We start from the raw sequence: 22,547 nt of genomic DNA, 5'->3' as shown, positions 1-22,547 counted from the left end.
TTCATTTAGTGTGTCAGTGGTATGTTGTTTTGATTTCGGTATTCGGCTCGGTTACCGGCCCTGGGGGGGGGGGGGGGGGGGGGTGGGGTAGGACTTGGGAATGCAATTGCGTGCAATGGATGGGGTAGCGGTGTGCGTATACGCACACGGAATGAAAATGTTGGCCATTCGTTGGCCTAGGTTGTGTATCGTGCATCCCCAAGCAGGATGTGCAATCGCTTATTGATTAGAATGCATTACTGGTTAATTGGATGAGTTACGGGGGCTTTACCGAACTGCGCAACTTGCACAACTGTTGATGTTTAGTTGGAGACGATGGAATTGCTTAAATCATTATTAAATAAATTTATAACTATTACAAATTTAAGAAATGTAGCTCAATCCAAGTCTACAGTTACGGATTAATTTCTTCTCACATACAACGACCAACAGCGTATCGAAACACTCACAGAGACGCACAGATGGCCCATGGTCAGATGTACTAAAAATAAAACCAATCCCCTTGTTTTAGATTACTCTTCCTTAGAACACTATCCTTTCCACCACCTAACTGCAACGTCCAACCGAATCAACATCCAATCCAAATGTGTGTTTACCGCTTCTCCCTTAGCGCAAATGTGCCCTTCTTGCGATTGATTAACCCTTCTTCCTATCGATGCACTTCATTACGCTTTGATGCAGTTGAAGATGGCACGGAAAGCGAAAGTTGAATCGCTACAGACATACTGGCATTAGTTTATTTTTATATAACTTTACATCTTCGTTTGTGAAATCCACGATCGGTTCGTTGTTACCAAAGCATGTCTGACGTGTGACTTCAGTTCTTCGTTTACTGTAGCGAACCACTTAAATTGTACCGCAGTACGTCACTGGACCCGGTGCAACCATAGCGAGCGGACGCTAAAGTAAGTCGCATTTCTGCTAGCTGTCCCTCTTGGGCTGGATAATGCAGCGCTGCACCAGGGATGCAGACGTCTGATTGCTTTTGCCCCACTGTCCCAGTGACCTCACGCGAAGCGAACCTCAATCATCTTGCCATCTGCATGCCGGGAGGCTAAAATTAGTATCGCCATCTTCGTGCGGTGTTTCTTTCCCGGGTAGGGCAATCGCTTCGTTTTCTAGCATTCCAGTGTTGCTGGAACTAAAGTCCAGTAGATGTCCTACACTAGGTTCTTTTTTTAAACCTGGTTGAGTCAGGTTTTCCCTTGAATTCATTTGTCTATTTGCGTTTTGCCGATTTAACTTGCCTATAAATATTGAAACTTAATGCATTCTGTACTGCAAATATGTATTGTTAACTAACAAAACGATACTGCTTCCAGCGTTGCGGAATGCTACTATCTGGTGTTAACGTTTGCTCACATTTCCAAAGTGAAGATGGTGGATTCCGATAGAAAAGAAAAACAACAAACCCGAAACAAACCTCCTTAGTCACGTGACTAAACCATCCAGGAGAAAGTCAGTCAGGAACCCCCTAAATCAAAACTACTGCTATCCCCTCCATTCACACAACTCACTCGTCCGTGAGTTCTGCCAGAAGGCACGTCGCGTATGGGTTTTGACGAAATATCAATCCAACGAGGAACGTAGACAGAACGTACTCCTCCAGCAAAATAACGATAAACATGAAACCTTTCCCTAGAACCCCGCGAGCCAGCGAATGGAGCCGGAAGTCAAATAACACAAACTACCCGCTAGCATTCCGAAAAAAACAACACGGAGGCACGCGTTTGCGTGATGAATGAATTACGATATTTCGTGTTTCGCTACTACGCGCGGCGGCCATCAAACACACGATTGGTCGCTCCTTTTTGGTGGGTTTGACTGGTAGCAGTAGCAGGAGTAGTAGTAAAAGAAAAGTGCATAACTATAGGGCCGGAAAATAAGGTTCTAGCATTTTATCGTTCGGTAGTTTCTTCCTTAGTTCGGGAGTCCTGAGGGATTTAAGGATAATATTTTATTTTGTAAAGCTATGCAAAAGGAGCATGATGTGTGCTAAAGGATGGGACAAAATTTATTCCATATGTTTGATTAAAATATTAAAATATTATTGAGGATTTTTCGTCTAATTGAATATAAAATTTAACCTCTAAATTTCTTCATAACAGCTACTAAGCTTCACATATTGCGTCTTAAAGTCATCCTCTTTAAAACAAACGCCTCCCAATATCCTTACTTGAAGAATGTCTACTGACAATCCACACCGTCGATGTGTGCGTGTGTTACAAAAGACCGCCAAAATGGCTCGTCTGCCTGGCTCCATGCTGTCCGGCTTGCAAGAACCCTCTTTCCACTCACGCTCAAGTTTCGTCTTCTTCTTGCAACAACACACACACACACACCACGCGCACTCTCTTGAATGGGCGCGCGCACACACACACATCCTGGCTGGGTAGGGAAAACTGCAACGGGAAAATGTATATTTTTCTTCAAGCCATCGTCCTACGGGCAGCTTCCACCGTTCCCTTCGCACCAACCCCTTGCAATAATCGATTCATTTTTATGTACTATCTTTCATTCCACACGTACATAAAGCCACGCGGACTTCCTTCTGCTGAGGCTCGCAAACATGCAGCAGCAGCAGCACAGTCGCTGGTCGTTGGCTTTTTGTGCCTTGGAACCTAGCAGAGTGCTCACCCAGCGTGGTGGTAGTTAGGGGATACGAGAAGCGACGGAAAGCGTGGTACAATGCTGGAGAGCATGTAGTTGCACCCTGTGTGTCCCTGTGTTCCGAGCCTCCAGCAAAATCAGTGCCTGCTGGCAGGAAGGAAAAGCGATGGGCGGATGAAAAACTTCCTACCGATAACCGGAGTGTTTTTCTTCGATGACGCTGTCTCTGTGTTGGTGTGCTGGCGCGAGAAACAAAAGCAGGAAATGCAAGTCGCTCGAAATGGCACCGTACCGAGTTCCGTTTAAGGTTGGTGCTCTCGATACTATCGGGCGTCACTGTATTCCAACGCCCACAAGAACTTTTCATCGTGTTTTTTTTTTGTTCGTTTTCTTACCCCAAAGAACATCGTTCCTCACCATGACGTTCGGGATAGCTCTGCCAGCTCGTATGTGCCCATTCACGTCTTGTCGAACATATTTAAGAGCAAAACTTGCTTCGTTAAAGGGAGTGTTGCCGCCAACTATGTGGACCAAGAAAATGGTGGCATGGGGTTGGAGGAATTGATAGAATATGATAGCTTGCATCGTACACCCTCGCAACACGCTGCCACGGGGAACAACGGCAATGAAAGAAAATTGCATTAGACCGCAAGGCGGAAACCAACGGCGACGATGGGCCGATGGTCGGTGTAGGGTTGATGGAAAATTATATCTGTCCCGCTGTGTTTGCGGCTGAGATTTTCTCCACCCTCCATTTTTCTTTTGTCTGATTATTTTCTTTGCCAACTGTGGCTGTGAGCGAATTGTATGGTTAGAAAAAATGTCGCCAGTGAATGGGGAGTTGCTGTAGATGCTATCACATTAACAACACACTTACTGATGTTTACAATGAAGCATATTTTTCGGGGAGTCCTTTTATATCAAAACTTATTACAAAATCAGAATGTCTTAGGGCTACAACTAACAATTTGTCACTCCTTGTTCTCCTCTTCGAAAGCATGATCTTAGCCATCAATGTCATCAACCAAATGTCAGACAATATTGCTGAGTTTTGCTGTTTTTGGGTGATGGGGATCAATTGTCACTCCGTCTTGTCGATAAAATTATTGGATAATGTCTTCCAATAGAGGTATTCCCCAACATTCCAGTTGTCGCTTCTGAAATCAGTTGTGGGTCTTTTTGATTAGAGATATGCTCACCATCTCCAATATTATCGACAAGTTAAGGGAGTTCTAAGTAAATTTTACATGGACAACATCAAGCATCAGGCAATACGAATTCTACAATACGATACAGTGTGGTCGGAATCTGTAAAAGTCAGATAGTATTGAGCTTCAAACAGTGGTAACTGGCCATTAGGATTACTTCGTCGCAATAGTCTATTACTTCTTCAAAAGGACTCTTGACTAGATAACTAGTACACAGGATTAACGAATTTTAATTCATATATGTCTACCAGTTTTTCCAAAGACCTTTCAACAATGCTGTAAATGAAAGGAGCAAAGTAACCGATATCAATCTTACGACGTTATGGAAATCCTTTCGCTGAGTAATCACCACCGCAAGCACTACCGTTCCGCTACATACATTGTACATACTGCGAAAGATCCCTCCGCCGGTCGGCCAGCTTCATAAACATGCAGTAACATTATTTATCGCTCACCGACAGCTGTCTTACTTTTTTTCTTGCTCATCCAGATAAAACCGTTCACAAGTGCACAGGGTGTCTGTCGTGTAAATGCCGTCGCTGGGAATGCAACACCACCCATGGACCGCCAGTGAAACCAAGTGCATCGGCGTGCGGTGGAGTGTGGTGATAAAGTAGTAGCGCCAGGAACGTGTCGCAGGATTTAGTGTAACGTGTGATGAAACCTCCGAGCTTCAGCTAGCTTCGCACTGCTTTACCACCAGTGTTTTGTGTTCTTCGGTGCAAAACAAGGATAAACCACCAGCATCATCAGTTTACAGCGTGTGTCAGTTTGTGTGTGCGCGTTGTCTAGTTCTCCCTGCAAGTGTGTGATTCTGCAGCAAATCTTTATTTTAAACCTTAAAATCACTTCCACAAGATCAACCAGATCTATTGTTTCGTGAGCTCGTGCGTGAGTGAATGTGTCGGTGAAGTGAGCAATAGAAGCGCCGGCAGAGAAACGGCACACGGTTTTGTGTTCCGACTTACGCATCTACAATAGTGTTCGTGTGCGTGGCACGATCGCGAGCCGCGTTGCATAATTCCCACCCGAAAAAAAACAGACCTATCATAATAGCAACCTTTCATTTGCTAATGAAGTGAAAGAGCACCGAAAAAAAAAACGCAAGCGGACGCAAGCGAGTGACTGCCCAACCATCAACGGCGGCAGCAGCAGCAAAAAACGCGTTTACGGTTTTGGATTCAGTCTGCCAAACCGGCCAAACTGTCGGCGAGGAGGTCCACCGAAATTCGTGAAAGTCCACACAGCCCCAAACCGAACCGATCTTGGTGGGTAAAGGGGGGGTGAGCTGCGATTTACGTAAGAAAGCTTTCTTCGAGTGGGCCAGCCGTCAGTTTCCTTTTCGGTCAGAGGAGATTTCGGATTTTTTTCCTCCTGCGGATTGAGATTCGAGATCGTTCAAGGAAAGATACAGAAAACCTCAACGATTTGAGGGGGAAAAAAACATCGCTCAACAAGGAAATAAAACGCCTGTTTTGGAGATAAGAGATACACTCCCTCTCAACGCATGTTGCGCATCTTCGAACGGGTTCAGGACGGGCACTGCTCAGCTTAGATGACATTTACCTGGCGACTGATGGACAAAAACGGTCCAAACGCACGATAAATCAAGCTTTATATCTACAAAACTATGCAGCTTTAATAATCATTTTTCGAGCGTAGCAAAACGAAAACACTTCCCCACTGTGTAACATCCTAACATTCGTGTGCCTTTCCCGTACGGAGACTGATGGACAACGGTGTCGCGGGACCGCCGACCAGATAACATCCGCCACCAGGATTTTACGAGTGGTTTTTCTCCCGGTGGTTTCAAGATGGCGTTCGATGGGTCACTGCGTGAGTCGGGAAGTTTCTGACCACTGTCTGCCACAAGACCTTAGCTGCCTAAACGGAGGTGCCTAGCTAGTTGTGCCACAACGTTTAACCACCATAGACAGAACAAATCGAAAAAAACTGAAGTACAAAATAAGGTTCCGGAGCAGAGAACGAGCAGAGAGTGATACCGGACTGTTGACTGAAGTGTTTTAGAGAAGCTTTTTTGTTGTTGTGGTTTCAAACCCTTTCCCTGGACCTGGACCCGAGGCATTGTGTAGTGCCGCGTACGGGACACGCGGACCAATGTTTACACCGAGGATGTTTGAAATGTGGAGCAATGTTACGTCCAAGCTGGAAGCGCACATACCCATGCAAACGAATGTGCAAGCGTCCACCGTACAGAACTCGTCTAGCGGATCGATAAAAGGTGAGATCAAGGATCATGATGTGATTTAGACTAAGGTTCTGTTAAGTTAAACTTCCGACTAACAATGCTGTTCAGTGATAATCCTCCAGGTTATTTCTCTAGGTCCCAAGTCTATCTGTTTAACTCTGCTCATCTGTCTTAGGCTTCTCACAGCAGCCATTTAAGTCTCGATATCAGCGCCACTCATTTAAAAGCTATCTTAAAGGTGCCCAACATCCCAACATTCTCTTGATCTTGCGAACATTCCGACTCCGGTGTTGGGAAAGTCGGAGAGGTTGAGTAGAAGAACCATGAAATAAATCCCCGCACACAAAAGACATCGAGTCATCGTGACGCGATTCAGATGTAATGAAATAATTGAAATCAAAAGTAGCTAACGGATTCTGGGCGCAGAAGAAACCCCACTGGGCCCGAAAAGAAGGGGGAACGTTCCCGCGGTGTGCGTGAGCCACTCCCGCCTGATCTCCTGCCTTGGAGACGGGTATAAAGCCAAGAGAAAAGGTTGAAGGCTTGTGATCTTCCATTTCTGTTTTGCCTTCTGCGACCTTCCGCAAGCCTTCTACCACGCTCTTTCACACAAACACACACACATACACTTACTCTTCCGCTTCGTTATCTCGCGCGGAACAAAACGCGAAATAGTAACGGAGTCAGGTCCCGTTCCCGATCGGGACGGTTTTGTAGCCGAGACAGCCGCGGCCTAAGCTTTTCTTTGCACCGTTACGACTATCCCCCGCCCAACAAGGGGGTTGAGGTTGGGAGTCGGAAGAAAGCAGGGAATGCTGCTGCTTCTGATGATGATGAAGAAAAGGAAACGACAACAAAACCCGCGCCACATAGCGGTTGTCTGGTGCTATTAACAAATATGTTACACCTGAGAACAATTCTTGTTCTTCGTTCCGTTCGCTTCGTTTGCTTCAGCTTGCTCGCTTGCAAGTTTCCCGTTTTCTTTCGCCCCGGTTTTCTACCCCTTTCTGATCGTGCAATCGGAGGGGGGGAGGGGGGAGGCTGCGGCTGGATTAGAAAATGGTTTTTGTTCCCACTTTTTCTCTCGCTTCAGCCAGCCAAGCTCACTCTTTTGCACACGATCCGTTAGCTAGTTTTTCCAACTGTTTCTCACATGATCTTCTGCAGCTTTCCCGTTCTTGCCTGCGCTTGTGCTCAATGTGCTGGTAATGTTACCTTCTGGTGCGGCGTTTCCCCCCCCCCCCCCCCTTCGCTTTCCCTCTGTGCTATCGGAGTACATTTTATGTTCTTCCAACTTTCCCTGCTGCTACTACTGCTACTATTTCCTCCAGCAAACAGTTTCCACCAGTTTTGCTTTTGTTGTTGTTGTTGTTGTTGTTATTTTTCTTTCCGTTTCACGCTTCTGTGTTCGTGAATAGAATTTACCGTTGGTTTGCGTTTGCGCTGCCGGCACTGTGTGACTGTTTGCTGACTTTTTTTAGGGGGGTTTTGTTACATTCACCACTTTTCGTCTGTTTTAGTATTGCCTCTGAATTTGGAAATTGCTGCAGCTAGTGCTCTTGTGGTTGAGTTTTGGTAAACTTGCTTGCTTCCATATTAGTGTAATAGCTTAATCACGCAAACTTGTTTCTTAGTCTATGCATAGTCCGAATATAGTTACGATATCTTATTTAGTCATGCGACTAAAGTTATTTCAGCTAATATCCTGCCACTCACACAGCTACCACTTTCTGAGCAGTCCTTCGGCAATTATTTAAAACGCTTACCATGGTTATTGCAAAAGTTCTCAAATTTGTCGACTTTTCCTGAATCTTTCTTCATCTGATAATTTTGGTGAAGTTTTGCAAATTCCTGCACAACGTTGTGAGTTTGCACACACAAAACCTATGGATGCAAGGAACGGCAACTATGGCAAAAAGTCCCTTTTCTGAAACTTTGCAAACAATTGAAAGTTTGTAATAGCTATAAAATAATTGGATAAGAACAAAGAATTGAGATCTTTTCAAAAGCATTATTTTGGTTGTTGCAGAAACTAGTTGGGCGTTTCCTAGACGAAATCACTGTGCTCACTCAAGCACTGTCAGTCGTTAATCCTGATTCATATAGACTGTTTCACCTGTGATATGGTCAGATATTTTTTTACAACTATTTCCAGGATAGACCAGAATTTTATTACAGGACAGTACTTCTTTTTACTTAGCAGTAACAACCTTTAAAAGACTCGGCCTGGCGTTCCTGGCTTTTTTTGACTTGATTTTACTCGCAGCAAAGTAGTCAACCCGGGTGAGGCGGTCTGGATAGGATTAATACCCGGTCCTGTCGTGTGAAGACCGTCTCGGTAACCAGACCGCCGAGGGCAGTATAATTTTCAGCAATTACGCAAATGTTCTATTCTTTAGTTCTAGGACCACAACGAAAAACCCAATAGACTCAATAGGCCTTAGATTTTCTTGTCAGTTTCTGCTGCATTTGAAGAGTGGAGTGGAAGCAATTAAAGTCAGTTTGAAAAAAAGCCTTACTTCTTATTACTTATTTAAACCATTTTGCTCAAGGATTTTTCTCATTTAACGAATATTTTTTTCTTGTTTTTACCATAAAGCAGCTTATAATGCTATAGTGTACACAATGTACATAAAATACACAACGCATTAGACAATACAAGTGGATAAGTGGGTCGTTAGAACTCATGAATATTACAAGAAAATTTTATAAATTTTAAAAAAGCATCTGCTTGTATGTATTGACACATCAAGAAAACAAAACATTTTTCTAAATATTTCTCTAAAGCAATTTTTAAGAAGAGAATTAGTTAGTGGTTAAAAGACAAAAAATGTATAAAGTTTTATATGGCAAAAACAAAACATGTTCAAAACACTTCAAATAAGCTGTCCAATGTATCAAGCGCAATTAAAACACTCGCTTCAGCAAAGCTTGCATCTTCATCTGATAAAGTACCATCTCCAACCGCTGCTCATTCAAACTCATTCAAATATTCATTAAAGTAGCGTTAATCCACCAGTTTTCATTAAAGTGTTTTCCATTCTGCCCATCCATAGAAACGAACCTATACATTGCAGCAATTATCTTATGAAACATAATTACGAGAATATGGGCATCCCGTTTCATATTTCCAGCGCGGTTTTTCTCTTGCCCTTTCCCCCCCCCCCCCCCCTCATCCCTGCTCTTATTCTAGCTCATCCGCGAATTTCCCACTTGATTTTTTCTGCCCCCGGGGCTGGGGTGTATATACATTACTTCAAGCAGCATAATTATGCTTAGCCTTTTTAATTCAACACCATTCAGCACCATTCGTTCGGCAGCGCTAAGCCGTGTTTGCGCTCCGTTGGCCACAACCGGCACCGTTCCGTTCTCCGGTCCGATGGTAGGAAGAGAAAATGACAAACCCTAGCCCGCGATGGTGGTGGAAAAACAAACCCCACGGATAGTGGGGGAACGCTTGGTGGATGTCGCCATTCTTTCGCCGTTAGAATTTCCTCCCCATAAAGCCCCGTACTTCTTCTATTGATATTCTCGTGGGTGAGAGAACGGTTTTGCATTTCTCAAGCGTGCTGATGTTGCCGGTGCCGCTAATGCAAAAGCGTCAATTTTGAGCGGTATAGAAAACTGAAATGACGAAAGAAAGGCCATCCAAAACGGGGATGGGGTGAGAATGAGGAGTGTTTTTTTTTTCATTCTGCTCGTTGCCTTTTCACACCCCAATCACTCCGGCCGTACAGTTGGCATTCGTCATCAGCATTAATGTGCACACGAAGGTGGGATGCAACCTGCCCAGTGTCTATTGACGGATGGGAAAAAAAGCTTCCCAGAGCCGAGGTGTCAAAGTATGCTAGAATATGGAGGGATGGTGTGGGGTGAAGGATGGTGAACAGGGGGAGGAGAGACGTAGGCATGAATATTCTAAATGGAAATATGAAAAGAACTTCCATTCGCTTATCCCATTCCGGAACTAAACCTTCTCTCTCTCTCTCTCTCTCTCTCTCTCTTGCTGCTTGCTTCACTCAGGTAGACGAGAGAATGATTATTTTCCCGCCCGCACGTGTGTGTATGTGTGTGTGTTTGTGCCACTGTGCCTCCACCCCCATGGATGGGAAACGAAAAACGGGACGGAAGCGTCTGTGGGGAGGATGGGGAGGAGGGCGTCAGGGCACAGCACGTTCGCTGCTCAAACACATGCCACCGAGGAATATAGGTCAGTCGGGAAAAAGTGCAAAGCCCGCCAAGCCAAACCCATGGTGCCCCGGTCGCCTGCCTGTGTGTAATCAAATGGCGGTTGTCGGTCGTTTCGTTTGTTTTCGCTGCAGCTTTTCCAACTTCCTCACGCCCTTACCTCCCTCCTCCATTTTCCACCGTCACCGCTTCGTTCGAAACGGCACCACATCCCGAACTGGAAATAAGTTTGCCAATTGGCAGTTTGTTATTTTTGTTACCAACGCTCCCGGTACTTCGTGCACCGACGCTTTCGTCACACGCGGCCCATCGTTCTGCGAGGCATTGCGAAATGTGGCTGACGAACCATATTTCACCTGTCTATCGAGCCAGTCAGCATTCGCGACGAGCGACGATTGGGAAATCCGAATCCGGCTTTGATTCGATTTTGTTCTAGCGCGATCGTGCCGGGTATTGTTTTAAAGGGGGTTTAGGTGCTATGTTTTCCCAAACTGTTGTTTTGTTTTACCCTTTATTTACCTCTCTCTCTCGCTCTCACTCGGTCACACACGCAAACACATATTTCTCCTACCTGTTTCGAACAGCCCAGCACGTGAAAGAATTGTGGCGCGTAACCCCGTACCAGGGTTTGAACAGATGATTTTCCTGCGGATGGGTTAGTTTTTGGTGGAATGGTATTGTTTTTCGTACCCGGTGCCATGTCACTCGACTCGGAGGGCATTGACTTTCCGGCCGGTGGGACTAAAACTTTCGGGCGAACCAGCAAAGGCATCCGACCCAAGCACACAAGTAAGTGTGCATGGGTGCATTTTTTCCTTCATTGCTCAGTGTTTGTGGAGCTGTTACTTGCATATGAACTCAATTTGATGGTGCGCAAAAGCGGACCGAGAAGTTAAACCACATTTGTTTGTAAATAAATAATGGCAGACTATATAAATACCAGTTGTTTCAGAAACTGAACTTAGGGAAGTATAGCAGAGAGTTTACTGTTACTTTAAGTAAAACAAACAGTTGCTTGACATAAGGAAAGAGGAAATATTATTTTTACCCTAGGAAAACTGTATTAAACATCATTGTGTTGTGTCGATTTGATTATAAACTTTGGTTACTTCTCGAAAACTTCTTGTATGGCATGAATTAGAGTTGCAAGACACGAATCAAACCAGTGATTTTTCTTCCAATAATCTAATGCTTTATAAAATTTTGTATTTTCTAAGTTCAAGTTAGATACTTCAGGTATCGGAAAAAAATTATAAATTCTACCAGAACATATTTGCTCAAACTATCACAATACATCTACAGCTCAGAAGCAGCACAGTGCATCTCGTCCGTAATCTAAAGCTCAGCGAGGAAACTCAGCTAATTGCCGACTATTCTTCTAAAGTCATCACCAAAAAAAAAAACGACAGACACTCAACCGTCATCGGGGCAAAAGAACTTGGTGGGCAATTAAAAACTGGATAAACTATTTTTTGAATACCTCGCTTACCCGTCCCGGGAGTCTTTTAAGGGCTCTTGATGTTTCTCTGCCGTTTGACGGAAATTTGAATAAAAGTCGCATAAAATCTTAATAACCTGCCGGTTTTTTCACTGAGCGACATAAAAAAACAATGCAAAAGGGAGACAAAAATGTGCTGCCAAGCGTTCTGGCGCAGAGTTATTCGAAGTACAGGAACACATTTATTGACTTGGATATATTCTCGATGGAACATAACAAATGTGAAAGATTGCTTTTCATTGTAAGCATAACAATTAAAAGCGGAAAAAATATCTGCCAGAGCTATACTTAGACATTTTACTTAAGAAAGAATTGACACTGTAATGTTCCTGATTTTAAGAAAATATTCAGAAACTTGAATAATAGATGAATCATGGATTATTTTTCAGTAATGAATGTAGAACAAAAACATACAAAACGGTCTCAAACCTTCAAAACTAATCGAAAAAATGTGATTTAAAAGGCCTAAGAGTTTAGAACCTTCAAAAATTTAGACGAAAGCCTCTAGAACTAGAATCTATCAGAAGAACTATGTATAGAACCATCGTACCGCTGCTATACTGCCATTATTGCGGCGATATTCGGCTCGCACACAAATCTGTTGTGATTGGTCCATTCTGCGTCTCATTCATCATTTCATCGATAAAATAAATTATCGAAAGTGACAACTGAATTGCGCGCACCACAATTCGTATCAATGTTTTCCTAAACTGACAAATGTTCTAATTGTCACTCGTGACATGTTATAATGGCCCACAGCAATTTCTGCAACCCGCAAAGAACACATGTGCCACAAGCTCGTAAAGCTAACCTCCAGCCTATGGGGACAGCCAACAAATAATGTTCTATTGTATGACTCATTCTCCAGTATCTGCCGCCCGCTGATACTAAGCCTCTTTTTTGTTTGCTGTAAGCCAACTATTCTAACCCAACCAAACCCAAAACTGTGTGCCGAGTTGATTGTAGGAATCAATTTCGCAAAATTAGTCATTCGTTTCGGGCCACACAAAAATGCCGCCAGCGGCTGGAATGCACTGTGGCTGGAAAAATCACGACTTCCACTTCAAGATCATGATATTGGGTGGGTTCTCCGCCTCAGCAACTAGCAAACTAGCCTGTCGGTTCTTGCTTCAGAACTCTGACCGATCGGACGGGAGGGCGTCAAGGGCTTCACAGGGAGGTCGGGAGGCAATCGTTAGCGAAAATCGCCTCTTGCTAATCCAATCAAATTTGCAACGGACCGGTCCAGCGATCCTCGGCACGGTTGTGGAAGTTGTGTGCCTTGAAGCGATCGTCTGTCACGAACTTCATTCTCAATAAATCAGTACGGTTGTGAGAGATGCAGGGTTCAACAGGGGGCCGAAACCCTGCCGACGTCGGCGATCGGTCCTGCCCTGCCAGTGGAGGGCTTTGATGGTCGTTCGTTCGCCTCACTATCGATCCCTGGGCTGGGTACGTCGCCCACCAAGACAAGAGCCCGTGCAGTTTGGCTGTTGCAGCGATCTATTTCGTGTGGTAATGAATGGAAATTTGCTTCTCATTTGCATTCTATTAGAAGGGAACCGGATGAAGAGAGCAAATTATGTTGTAGGTTTTGCTGTGCCATTTTTCCTCTCGACACCGAAATCAACGCCTTCTCCGACGGGAAAATGTGTCGAAATGGATAGCTTTCTTCATGGTGCTTCAAGTGACCGACAGCACTAGCCCGCAAGCAACAGCACCTCGATGGGAAAATGAAGCTGAGCTTATCTGCATGTTGAGCTGCTAGTGCTTGTTACAGTTGGCAGGAAATTGGAGCCCTTAACCAATCGTTTGCTATTTGCTAGCTTTACTTACAAACAACATTTCAATATTCAACAAATCGAAATCAAACTTTACGCAAACCAAGCTAATGATGAGACGGCAGCAATATGATTAAGAGACGTGCTGAGGAAACACTAAACGATTGCAGCAGAGAACATAATGATTCGTTTGGTTGGATGATCATAACTTACCGTCGGCTTGTAGATAGACAAAAGACCTTTTCCAATTATTTTTCTAACGATTTTTCTTTCTCCCTTCTCTTGCTTTCTTTTCCAGGTACGGTTAAGCACTATCTTGATGCAACGGATGAAGAAGCATTCTTAAAGGTTCTTTCCCTTTACTGCGGGACTATCTCTTATCGTGAGTAATTCATCAGTGCCGTGTCAGACGGCAATTTGTGAGTGCAATCGATTTGAAGTTTGAGGTGCATCTTCGATGAACTTTGTGCCGTACAATCGCCGCCAGCCAGGCTGCAGTTATTATGCTTACGATGATGAAGAAGCTTTGCGGTTTGCAATCAGAAAGTTAATGGACAATTTATGATTTGCTTCAGTGTGTCTGTGTGTGTTGAAGAAGGTGTGTTCAAGCTTCCAGTCAGTCAGGATTGACACTAAGAGCGATTAATTAAAAAGATCTTTGTGTCCGTTTGTATTGAGCAATAGCTTTGATGAGAGCTATACACACACACACACACACACACACACAAACACTTCTTCCCAGCATTTTGAGCATCATCGTTTTGAGCTTTCGTGGCTCAACCAGCTCGAGTGTGTGCTTGAAATGTTTAAAGAACCCTTTTATAGACCCATCATTAGACCGTCACAGTACATCTGCCAGCCGCCCAGAACGAGCCAGCCAGCACCGGCAGTTCCCATAAACTCCAACAGTCCATTCAAAAAGCTCTGTCTGGTACGCAGGCTCAATCGTCGATCGGGCCAACAACAAATTCAAGCGATCCCGTCGATCGGCGCGTACATCATAAGTTATGTACAGTTACCTAACTGTTTTCCACGTCTCGCGGCATCGCACACACATTCACTCCGTCTGGTGCGGCTCACAGCTTTTACACACTTTGTTTCTTCCTTTCTATCGCCCTTTCCCTCTATCCCTTTCTCTCTCGACGTTCCTTTTCTACGATCAAAGTAAATGCGTGTAAACTGGTAAGCCGTGCAAGACAACCGCGTAGTAACTTGCTTTTCTACCGCTACTTTTCTCTCGTTGTTTTCGTTGCGTTACAGCTGGCTTAACCATCATCAGATGCCCCCTCAGTGCCTTCCTCTTCGGGTTTGCTCTTTCACCTGCCCACTTCCTGCGGCCAACGTTTCATAAAATCGCCTCTACTTTATTTTGTAGTTTAGTGGGTTTTTGGCCGCACGAACTGAGTGTGGTGACGTTTCCTATTGCGTTTTTGTATTTTACGTTGTGTCTTGTAGCCATTTTTAATGGTGTATAGCACCACCATCATTAGAATACGTCATCAATTGAGCATACTAATTTCTTGTTTTTTCGTGATCGATAAGAATTTGTAGCCCTTGAATTCAGGAGCAACTATTTGATTTCTATCGAAATATAAATCGAACACATATAAAATCAAATAGGGTTAAATGAGTCATGCCTTGAGATATGTTGCCCCGTCCTTAATGAATCCTTTTCGTCCTTGGAGCATTGTCTATAAAGAAGTTTTCAATATCCGAATTGGATATTGGATCCTCACCATGTTTTGGATCTCGTCTACTGAGCTCTTCACATCTAGGAGCTTTTAAACGTTCTTTGGCTGAAAGGAACTTGGAATAATAGAAGATTATACTTTTTTAACTATTAAGTTGATTACGATAAAAGTTTATAATCATGCGAGGTAGACTATCCAACCTTTCCATAATTAAGACTTCGAGCAATGCAAACTTTCGAGCAATTCCATCGATATCATTCTCGGTTAGTTGTGATAAGTATAAATCATATGTATAAAGGATTAAAAGCCATTGGGACAACTACTTGATATAACTTTGCTGTGTACTCAGGATTTCAAGGAATTTTTTGTGACGTGTCTGTACGAACCGCAAATATTTTTGAGTTCTGTTTGACAATGATTCAGTGGAACAGTATATGGCGTCTCGTCATATTTACGAGGCCTATCAATTTTTCTTGGAGGTCTGATAAATCCAGCTGACTATCTGGATTTAGCCTGCGGGTTGGACATTTGGAATCTTACGGTCTAAGGTATAGTAGTGTATACCACAAATTTTGGTTGAATAACTTAGTAATTGTCCAAAGTTTTGTAGAATCTTAACGCACGCACTAAATATTTTCCAAAAAATAATAAATTTAAACACGATTTATCCTGATACATAGACTCTCATTTCCGCAAAACAATTCAACATTATTTTCATCAAGACATAAAAGCTGGTCTGGTGGACCATTCTCTTTTCCCCGTAAAAACCTCCCGAAATGCAAATGAACGAATTATTAATAAATCCCTTCCCAACGGACAGCAAATGTAGACGTACAAAAAAAAAAAACCATCCGCCGTGCCCGTCGATTGCAATCTACAGACCGAAGCGCGATCGTAAAACAAACGAAATAATTGTCCAAAAGTCCAACCGGCGGACATAAACCCTTTGCCGCTCAACTTAACCACATTCGGTGTCCTCCCGATCGTACCCTCGGATCCGGCTTTTGCGATTTGCAGCCCGAAACCGGAATCTCGCACGCCCGCGGTTCTGCAAAACGGTCGAGCGTTCATCGAAACGCCGCATGTTTTTTTTTTCGTTTCGCGCGCCGGTTTGACCTACTTTGCCGAATGTTACCATCGTCACCATATCGACTAGCGCGTCGTCAAAGTCGCCAAAGTCGACGACGCAAACAGAACTCCCGCAACACCCACACGCTCCTCCTCCCCCTCTTGGTTGGCTTTAGAGCTTTGTACGAATTTTTGCGTAAAGATTCGGTTACCGTGGGGTACGCTTGGCTCCGATTTGTTTACCCTCCCGCACTTATCGATAGGTCTGTTTCTGTTTTGTGTGCTACAACAAACACCTGCAAAAGCTTCAAAACCGTTCCGTCGATCCAGCCATTCCACCCCCCCCCCCCCCCCCCCCGAAGACAAACAGTGCTAAGAACGGGATTCGGATGGGCTGTCCCCAATCCACCCACCCATTCTTGTGCTTTCTAGCAACGCAAAATCGAAAGTAAGAACTTCCGTTGCAAAATCAGTTTTATAGCAACACGTTTAACACCCTTAAGGTGTCGGGGTGTTGACGATACCGGCAGCCATCCACAGCGGGCCCAACCTTTTTCAGTTGACGACAATACACGCACAGGTGACACATTTGATGCCAAAAATAGACGTAGAAACGTACGATGGCTGAAGAAAGGCACCGGAGCAGCAAAATATTGGCACAAGCTTTTAATGACCGAAAGCCATTACTAGTTTCCTGATTTTAATCGGAAGCGTTATCTAATTAGAACGGAAATGGTGCTAATAATTGTGCGTGGTGGTATTGAAACTGGTTGTTTGTTTTGTATGATGAGACAAAGGTATAGAATGTTTCGTCAAATTTGATGTATTTTTTTATAGAGATTACCTGGCCGTAAGCTACAGGGTGTGCAAGCTCAATTTGACAGATTACTAGAAAAAAAGAAAAAAGAAATGACAAATGAACATTTCAAATTACTTTCTTATAAGTAGCTGAAAATATTCTCTTCCACTTTTTTGGTCTAACGTAATCTTAGGTAATGATATTTCTGGCTTACATACCGCATAGTTGGAACTGATACCGCATAGTTAAATAGTCAGTCCTCATCATGGCGTAATGGTGATCCCAGATGAGCCTAACATGTTTATTTTAAATGAAAATGACCACTCCCTGCATCGATAACGGCCTCGATCCGGCACCGAAACTTGGAGCAAACCTTGGCCGCTATCTTGCTTGGAAGGTGTTCAGATGTGGAGAATTAGGAGTTTTTTGTTTGGAAAATTTGTCAGGAATGCGTCGGTTCAACGCAATCCGATCGTCTGCTGAGTCTCCTTCTTTCTCTCAAAACGTTCTTAAAACCCCAGTTGCAGTTTTCCATTTGATTTCACGATATTCAAGGAACACTGTGCAATGATGCCCTGAAACGATTGTCTGGTGCAAATCATCATTATACATGTGATATGTTTTCACAATTCGAACGGGTACCACTTGTTTGATTGTTTTTCTTATTTGCCACTCCAAAAGCCTAAGCCTGCCATTTCTGGCGTTCTGTGACCCGTACCTTAATAATCAGTCCTGCCTACGGGTGGAGAGGTCACTGGCAGTCGCTACATTTTGATTTGATGGGATTTGATCCTCGGTCCTGCCATATGAAGACTGAAGCTGCTATCGTCTCGACCACAAGACCCGGACTTGTTTGATTCCCTCAACATTTGTTCCAATGTTAAAACACTTTGCTAGCTTTCGAATGAGGTATTGCTTATTTTGATGTGTTTAGGAAAGCTAACTATGAGTTATAAATAAACACAGCTGTCGAATTTGGCTTGCACACCCTGAATATTAGATTTGAAACCCTAATTATGCTAAGAATATTGAAGACTATTATTCTCTCTCTCCCTTTTTGGCCTAATGACCTCTCAGTTCATGCCTGCCAGTAGTTGAATAGTGAGTCCTCACTATCGATAGACGGTCCGGAAGGGATTTGAACCTCAGTCCTGCCGTGTGAAGACACATCACATAGCTTCAAAAGCATTGCTGCAGAAACCATGGTAAAGATGTCTCATATACGTCCACCAAGAGCATTCATGGCAAGGATTTTCTAAAGAACTTTGCTTCTAGTTTGTTTTAAATAATTTAACTGATGTTTCAAAGCTAATTGTGTCCATAACATTAGAAAGAACTACCCTTTACCAAGTCGCTTATCCAAGTCACATTGATTAGCTTGCATGTACGATGATTGCTCGCTTCCCGCCTTCTCGCAGCCCAGTGAGCATAAACCTGAAGCAATAAATCTCAATCCCTTACCATGACAACCAGTCACCCGTCCATGCTTCTCGCCACACCTAAACGATCAAATCATTCATACCTTATCAAACACTGCTAATCAGAGGATATTTATGCAACACCTCGATTATACAATTTCAATCACACACACATACTTCGCCACCATCGCCGACCACCTGTCGAACCAACTCGGAAAGCTTAAGTGCAGGCCGCACACTTTACGATTCCCCGCACGCATCACTGTCCACTTATGCAAATTTTCTTTCTAAGCCCTACGCAGTCGCACGCGAGAAAGCAGCCGAGCTGTTCGGTGGGGAAAGACTCCCGGGCAAGCCTTATGGATTTATTGAGCGAATATCAGTCGGCACCCGATCAACGGGTTTGTTTCGTTTTATATTTCTCTCGCCCCATTCCCTTACCATCCTGCCAGCCCTTTTGATCACCCTTGCCGCGCAATTAATAGTCCGGTGCGTTTATTTTTTTTTGTCACGCAAGAGAAATGTTGTTGTCGACTGTTGTGTTGTGACAACAAGTTCCTGCACGGTTGGCAGGTGCCGAGGGTGCAAAGGGATATCAACTGCGCACGCAGGCACAATGTTACGCAAGAGCTGGTGGATGCACTAACCAAACCCCTGCTTGAACCATCCTGATAGAGTTCCTGGCCGGTACGCCCTTGCTCACTTACTAACCCATTGGCCCCGGCATAACGGCGTCTAAACCAGTTCTTCAATGCGCGATGAGTTAATCAGTCATAGCTGCCACCGGTGCGCCCGAGAAAAAAACCCGCTCGGGAAGGCAAACCAAAACACGAAAAACCTGAAACAAGGCACCCCGAACCAATCGATCGGAATCGCACAGGAAGTGAAGCACCGTTAGCATTAGTGCAGTTTTTGTGTTGCTTCGTTCGGGAAAAAAAGAAGACCCAGAGAATGACCCACTTTCCGCTTCCGAGCTTCCGGTCTTTCACTTGCCCCTAGCGTCACGTTGCTCCAGCCCGCTGTGTTTGGGTGAAAAGCGCAAAAATTACTCGCGCTGCGTCCAATCAGCGATAATGGCGATGCACTTCTTCTGCCTTAGCCAAATCAAACAGATCGTAGCTCACTTGAAAGGTTGCGATGAACCAATTAACACCGGGAGAAGTCCGGTGGCCGCTTCTGTCATTGTTTTAAACCTGAGCCATCGCGAGGAAAGCCAAACATTCCTCCACTCCACTTCACTGTTCTGTGATCGCTCCATCTACGGATGCGGACGCTGCCGTAACGGACGGGTGGTCAGACATTAGATTTTACCGTTCGCTCGCCCGAACTCGCTAATCAATTTCATAACGGCTGCTGCAATTAATTTCCACCGTAATAACTTGGCGCAAACGAACCGAGCAGATCTGCCAGCCGTCCGGTGTTTGCTTTGTGCAATCGAGCGTTCGATTATGACGCTTGTTTACTCGGGATCTTTTATCGTTTCCCGCGCACCTTACAGTTTGATTCCTTTTTTTTCTCTCTCTCTCTATTTTAACACGTTTCAAGCCATTGCTGTGCTGTACAGATAGAAGAGAACTACTCTTGACGAAGCTTTTCTTGAATTCTTCCCTCCGTGCTTTATGTCCATGAAAATGCAATTGCAGTGGTGCTGTTTTGCAGAAGCAGAATAAATGAAGGCTCGTTGCATAACTTAATTGGCATGCTAATGACAAAGGGAATCCAGCAATTTGTTTGCGCAACATTCGAAGACTTTATTGCAGAATTTAAGCGGAAAGGATCATCGGTAACATAATTAATCAGAGACTTGGGAAAAACTAGTTTTGTACAAAATTCACGTCTCGTATATATTTAAACTATTTGAAACTATTGAAGTTGCTTCTATTTGACAGATTGTCCTAAGCATACTCAATTTACATCTGCTCATGCTTCTGACCCTGATACGTTGGATTCTTTGATTTGCTTTATTTCTAAGCTAGATATTCAGCCCAACGTTGAGGGAAACAATCCGGATTGGATTTGACAACCACTTCCACCATGTTAAAGCGCCACATTTTTCTTTAAATAGGCACCTTAAAGGCATTTCTCAGCACTTCCCCAATCGCGTATCAAAATCTCTTGATTGACAAACCTCTCTTAACGGTCTCTTGCGTTTACCTGTAGAAGAAACAAAAAACCTTCGAACAACTTTTAGTGCCCATTATGAAACATTATGCTTCGAGCAATATCTTTTAAGACTGGGACATGAATTATGAACAAGAAAAAAAAGAAACGACACCTAATCGAACGACACAATACACCCATTAACAATTCCGATAGAGATCGTTACGATCGAAGACGCCTTATTGCCGGAAACCCAACAATGGGCTTTGGAGTGGTGCTGTGAGCGAGGCTTAATCACGCGGGATGAAGCATCCTGCAAAGGCACCAACGACAGCCAAATTGTCTGCTAAAGTCTAAGAACTCCTTACCGCGCTATCCATTTGCCGACCGAGAAGCTTCATCACGCGATCACCAATCCGATCGTTGCGCAATCGCAAAAACGAGACCCCTTGGGGCAGGCTACGGTGAAGTTTGTGGTTCTGCACATCCTATCGGATGGGGAGAATCTGCCGTTAAGTGAAGCCGTCGTACGATCACGTGCGGTTAGGTATCGTCTAGAAAAGAATGTGTGGGAATACCAACTTAAGGAAATAATATTTTCTATTAGTCTTTGGTAAAAGTTTAAGAGTTCTCAAGATTGCATACCAAGAATGTCAAATATCTTTCAATCTCTTTAATAAAGATAGAAATTGAATTGCACTCCCGAGGAACATCTTCAGTGTTTTTTTGCGCCAGCACTTCCTCGGCCATTTTGTTTCCCTTGGCAACCGATCGCGTGCCTATTTGTTTGAAATTATGCAAAAGTTTTACCCACGTCACAACCCAGACAGACACTCACCCCAGAGGTCTCCACATTAGATGACCCCACGGGAGATCTACCGCACCGGACCAGAGATGGTCCTCTGTTAGGCCTTCCTCTTTTATGCAAGAACGAAGGCATCCAAGAAAGGGTCAAGCGAGCTGCAAAAAAAGCACAACAGCACACAAAACAAAACCCCATCAACGACAACATCGACAGTGGGCTTAGTATCGAAGCCTCAGCTGGAATCACACATGCAACGGGTCCCCCCGGGGTTGAGAAGGTGGGTGGGGAGAGCGAAGCGGCCCGAAGAACGTGCGCTCGGACATGGCACACCAACACAGACCCACCGTCCTTGGTACGGTCTATTCAACTTTGTTCCACTTCCATTCGCAAATCGCTGGTTCTTCGCTGGTTCGTGCAGCACCATCACAACGGTTCACAAATCAACCCGCTGCCAGGTCTCCACCACCCCCTGCATTGGGGTGGATGTTTCCTTCCGTTGCCTCTGCCACCATTGCTCGGTTGCGATGTGCATTGCGGTGTGTACTGGTGGCTCTTCGATGACGATGATGACGCTGAAGTTTTCCTCCCCATCGCAGTCCCCAGTCCCCGGATCGGGTTGGCCTGTCTTTCAAAGTCATGGAGTGTGGAGAAGGCGCCAGCGCAGCGACGTCTTTTCGCAAAACTATGTTAGTAGTACCGGTTTGGTTGGTCTCTTTCCTTCCTTGGTGTGTCTGTGTATGTGTATGTCACGCTTCTCTTTATTTTCTCTCTCTCTCTCTTTCTCCGTTTTCTTTCGCTGTTGGTTAGTAGTTTTTGCGTGTTTCTGCTTCTGCTGCTCACTTACCAGCCGATAGGCCCACTAACACTATGGCCTCCCGCGTAATCACAATTACACACGGGGATGCATATGGATGCTTATTGTTTCGTACAATTACGGCGCTTCCCAAGAAGATTTATTATCTCAAGCAATTAAGTATGGTGATTACCTGGAATGTTTAATTTATTATCAATAATTCATTGAGTCCTCAGAACGACTAGGTGCAATTGAAGTATTTTCAGACAGCCAATTTTTAAAAGCTAATAGTTAAGATTTACAATCATTTTGATGAGATCTTTGCTTAGCTGACTGTGAGTCATCGACTAGAACTTAAGTTATTTTACTTATGTTTTAA

General features: G+C 44.2%; 1 protein-coding gene across 4 annotated transcripts in view; it reads left to right on the top strand.

Moving 5' to 3' along the window:
• The window catches only part of LOC118508967 (probable nuclear hormone receptor HR3), a 119,592-nt gene that overhangs the window by 35,886 nt on the left and 61,159 nt on the right, over positions 1 to 22,547 (top strand). For 3 of the 4 annotated variants that reach the window (XM_036048932.1, XM_036048936.1, XM_036048933.1), the window contains exon 2: positions 4,309 to 6,060. The exons of the other annotated variant lie outside the window; for it this stretch is intronic. In XM_036048932.1, coding sequence (XP_035904825.1) covers positions 5,937 to 6,060 — 124 coding nt within the window. In that variant the 5' untranslated portion in view covers positions 4,309 to 5,936. The remainder of the gene's footprint in view (positions 1 to 4,308; positions 6,061 to 22,547) is intronic. 4 annotated transcript variants of the gene reach the window in all.

Source organism: Anopheles stephensi, chromosome 3 (genome assembly GCF_013141755.1).
Source record: "Anopheles stephensi strain Indian chromosome 3, UCI_ANSTEP_V1.0, whole genome shotgun sequence".
NCBI lineage: Eukaryota > Metazoa > Arthropoda > Insecta > Diptera > Culicidae > Anopheles > Anopheles stephensi.
The sequence above is the reverse complement of the archived record's forward strand: the minus strand, read 5'-3'. Positions and strand labels throughout refer to the sequence as shown.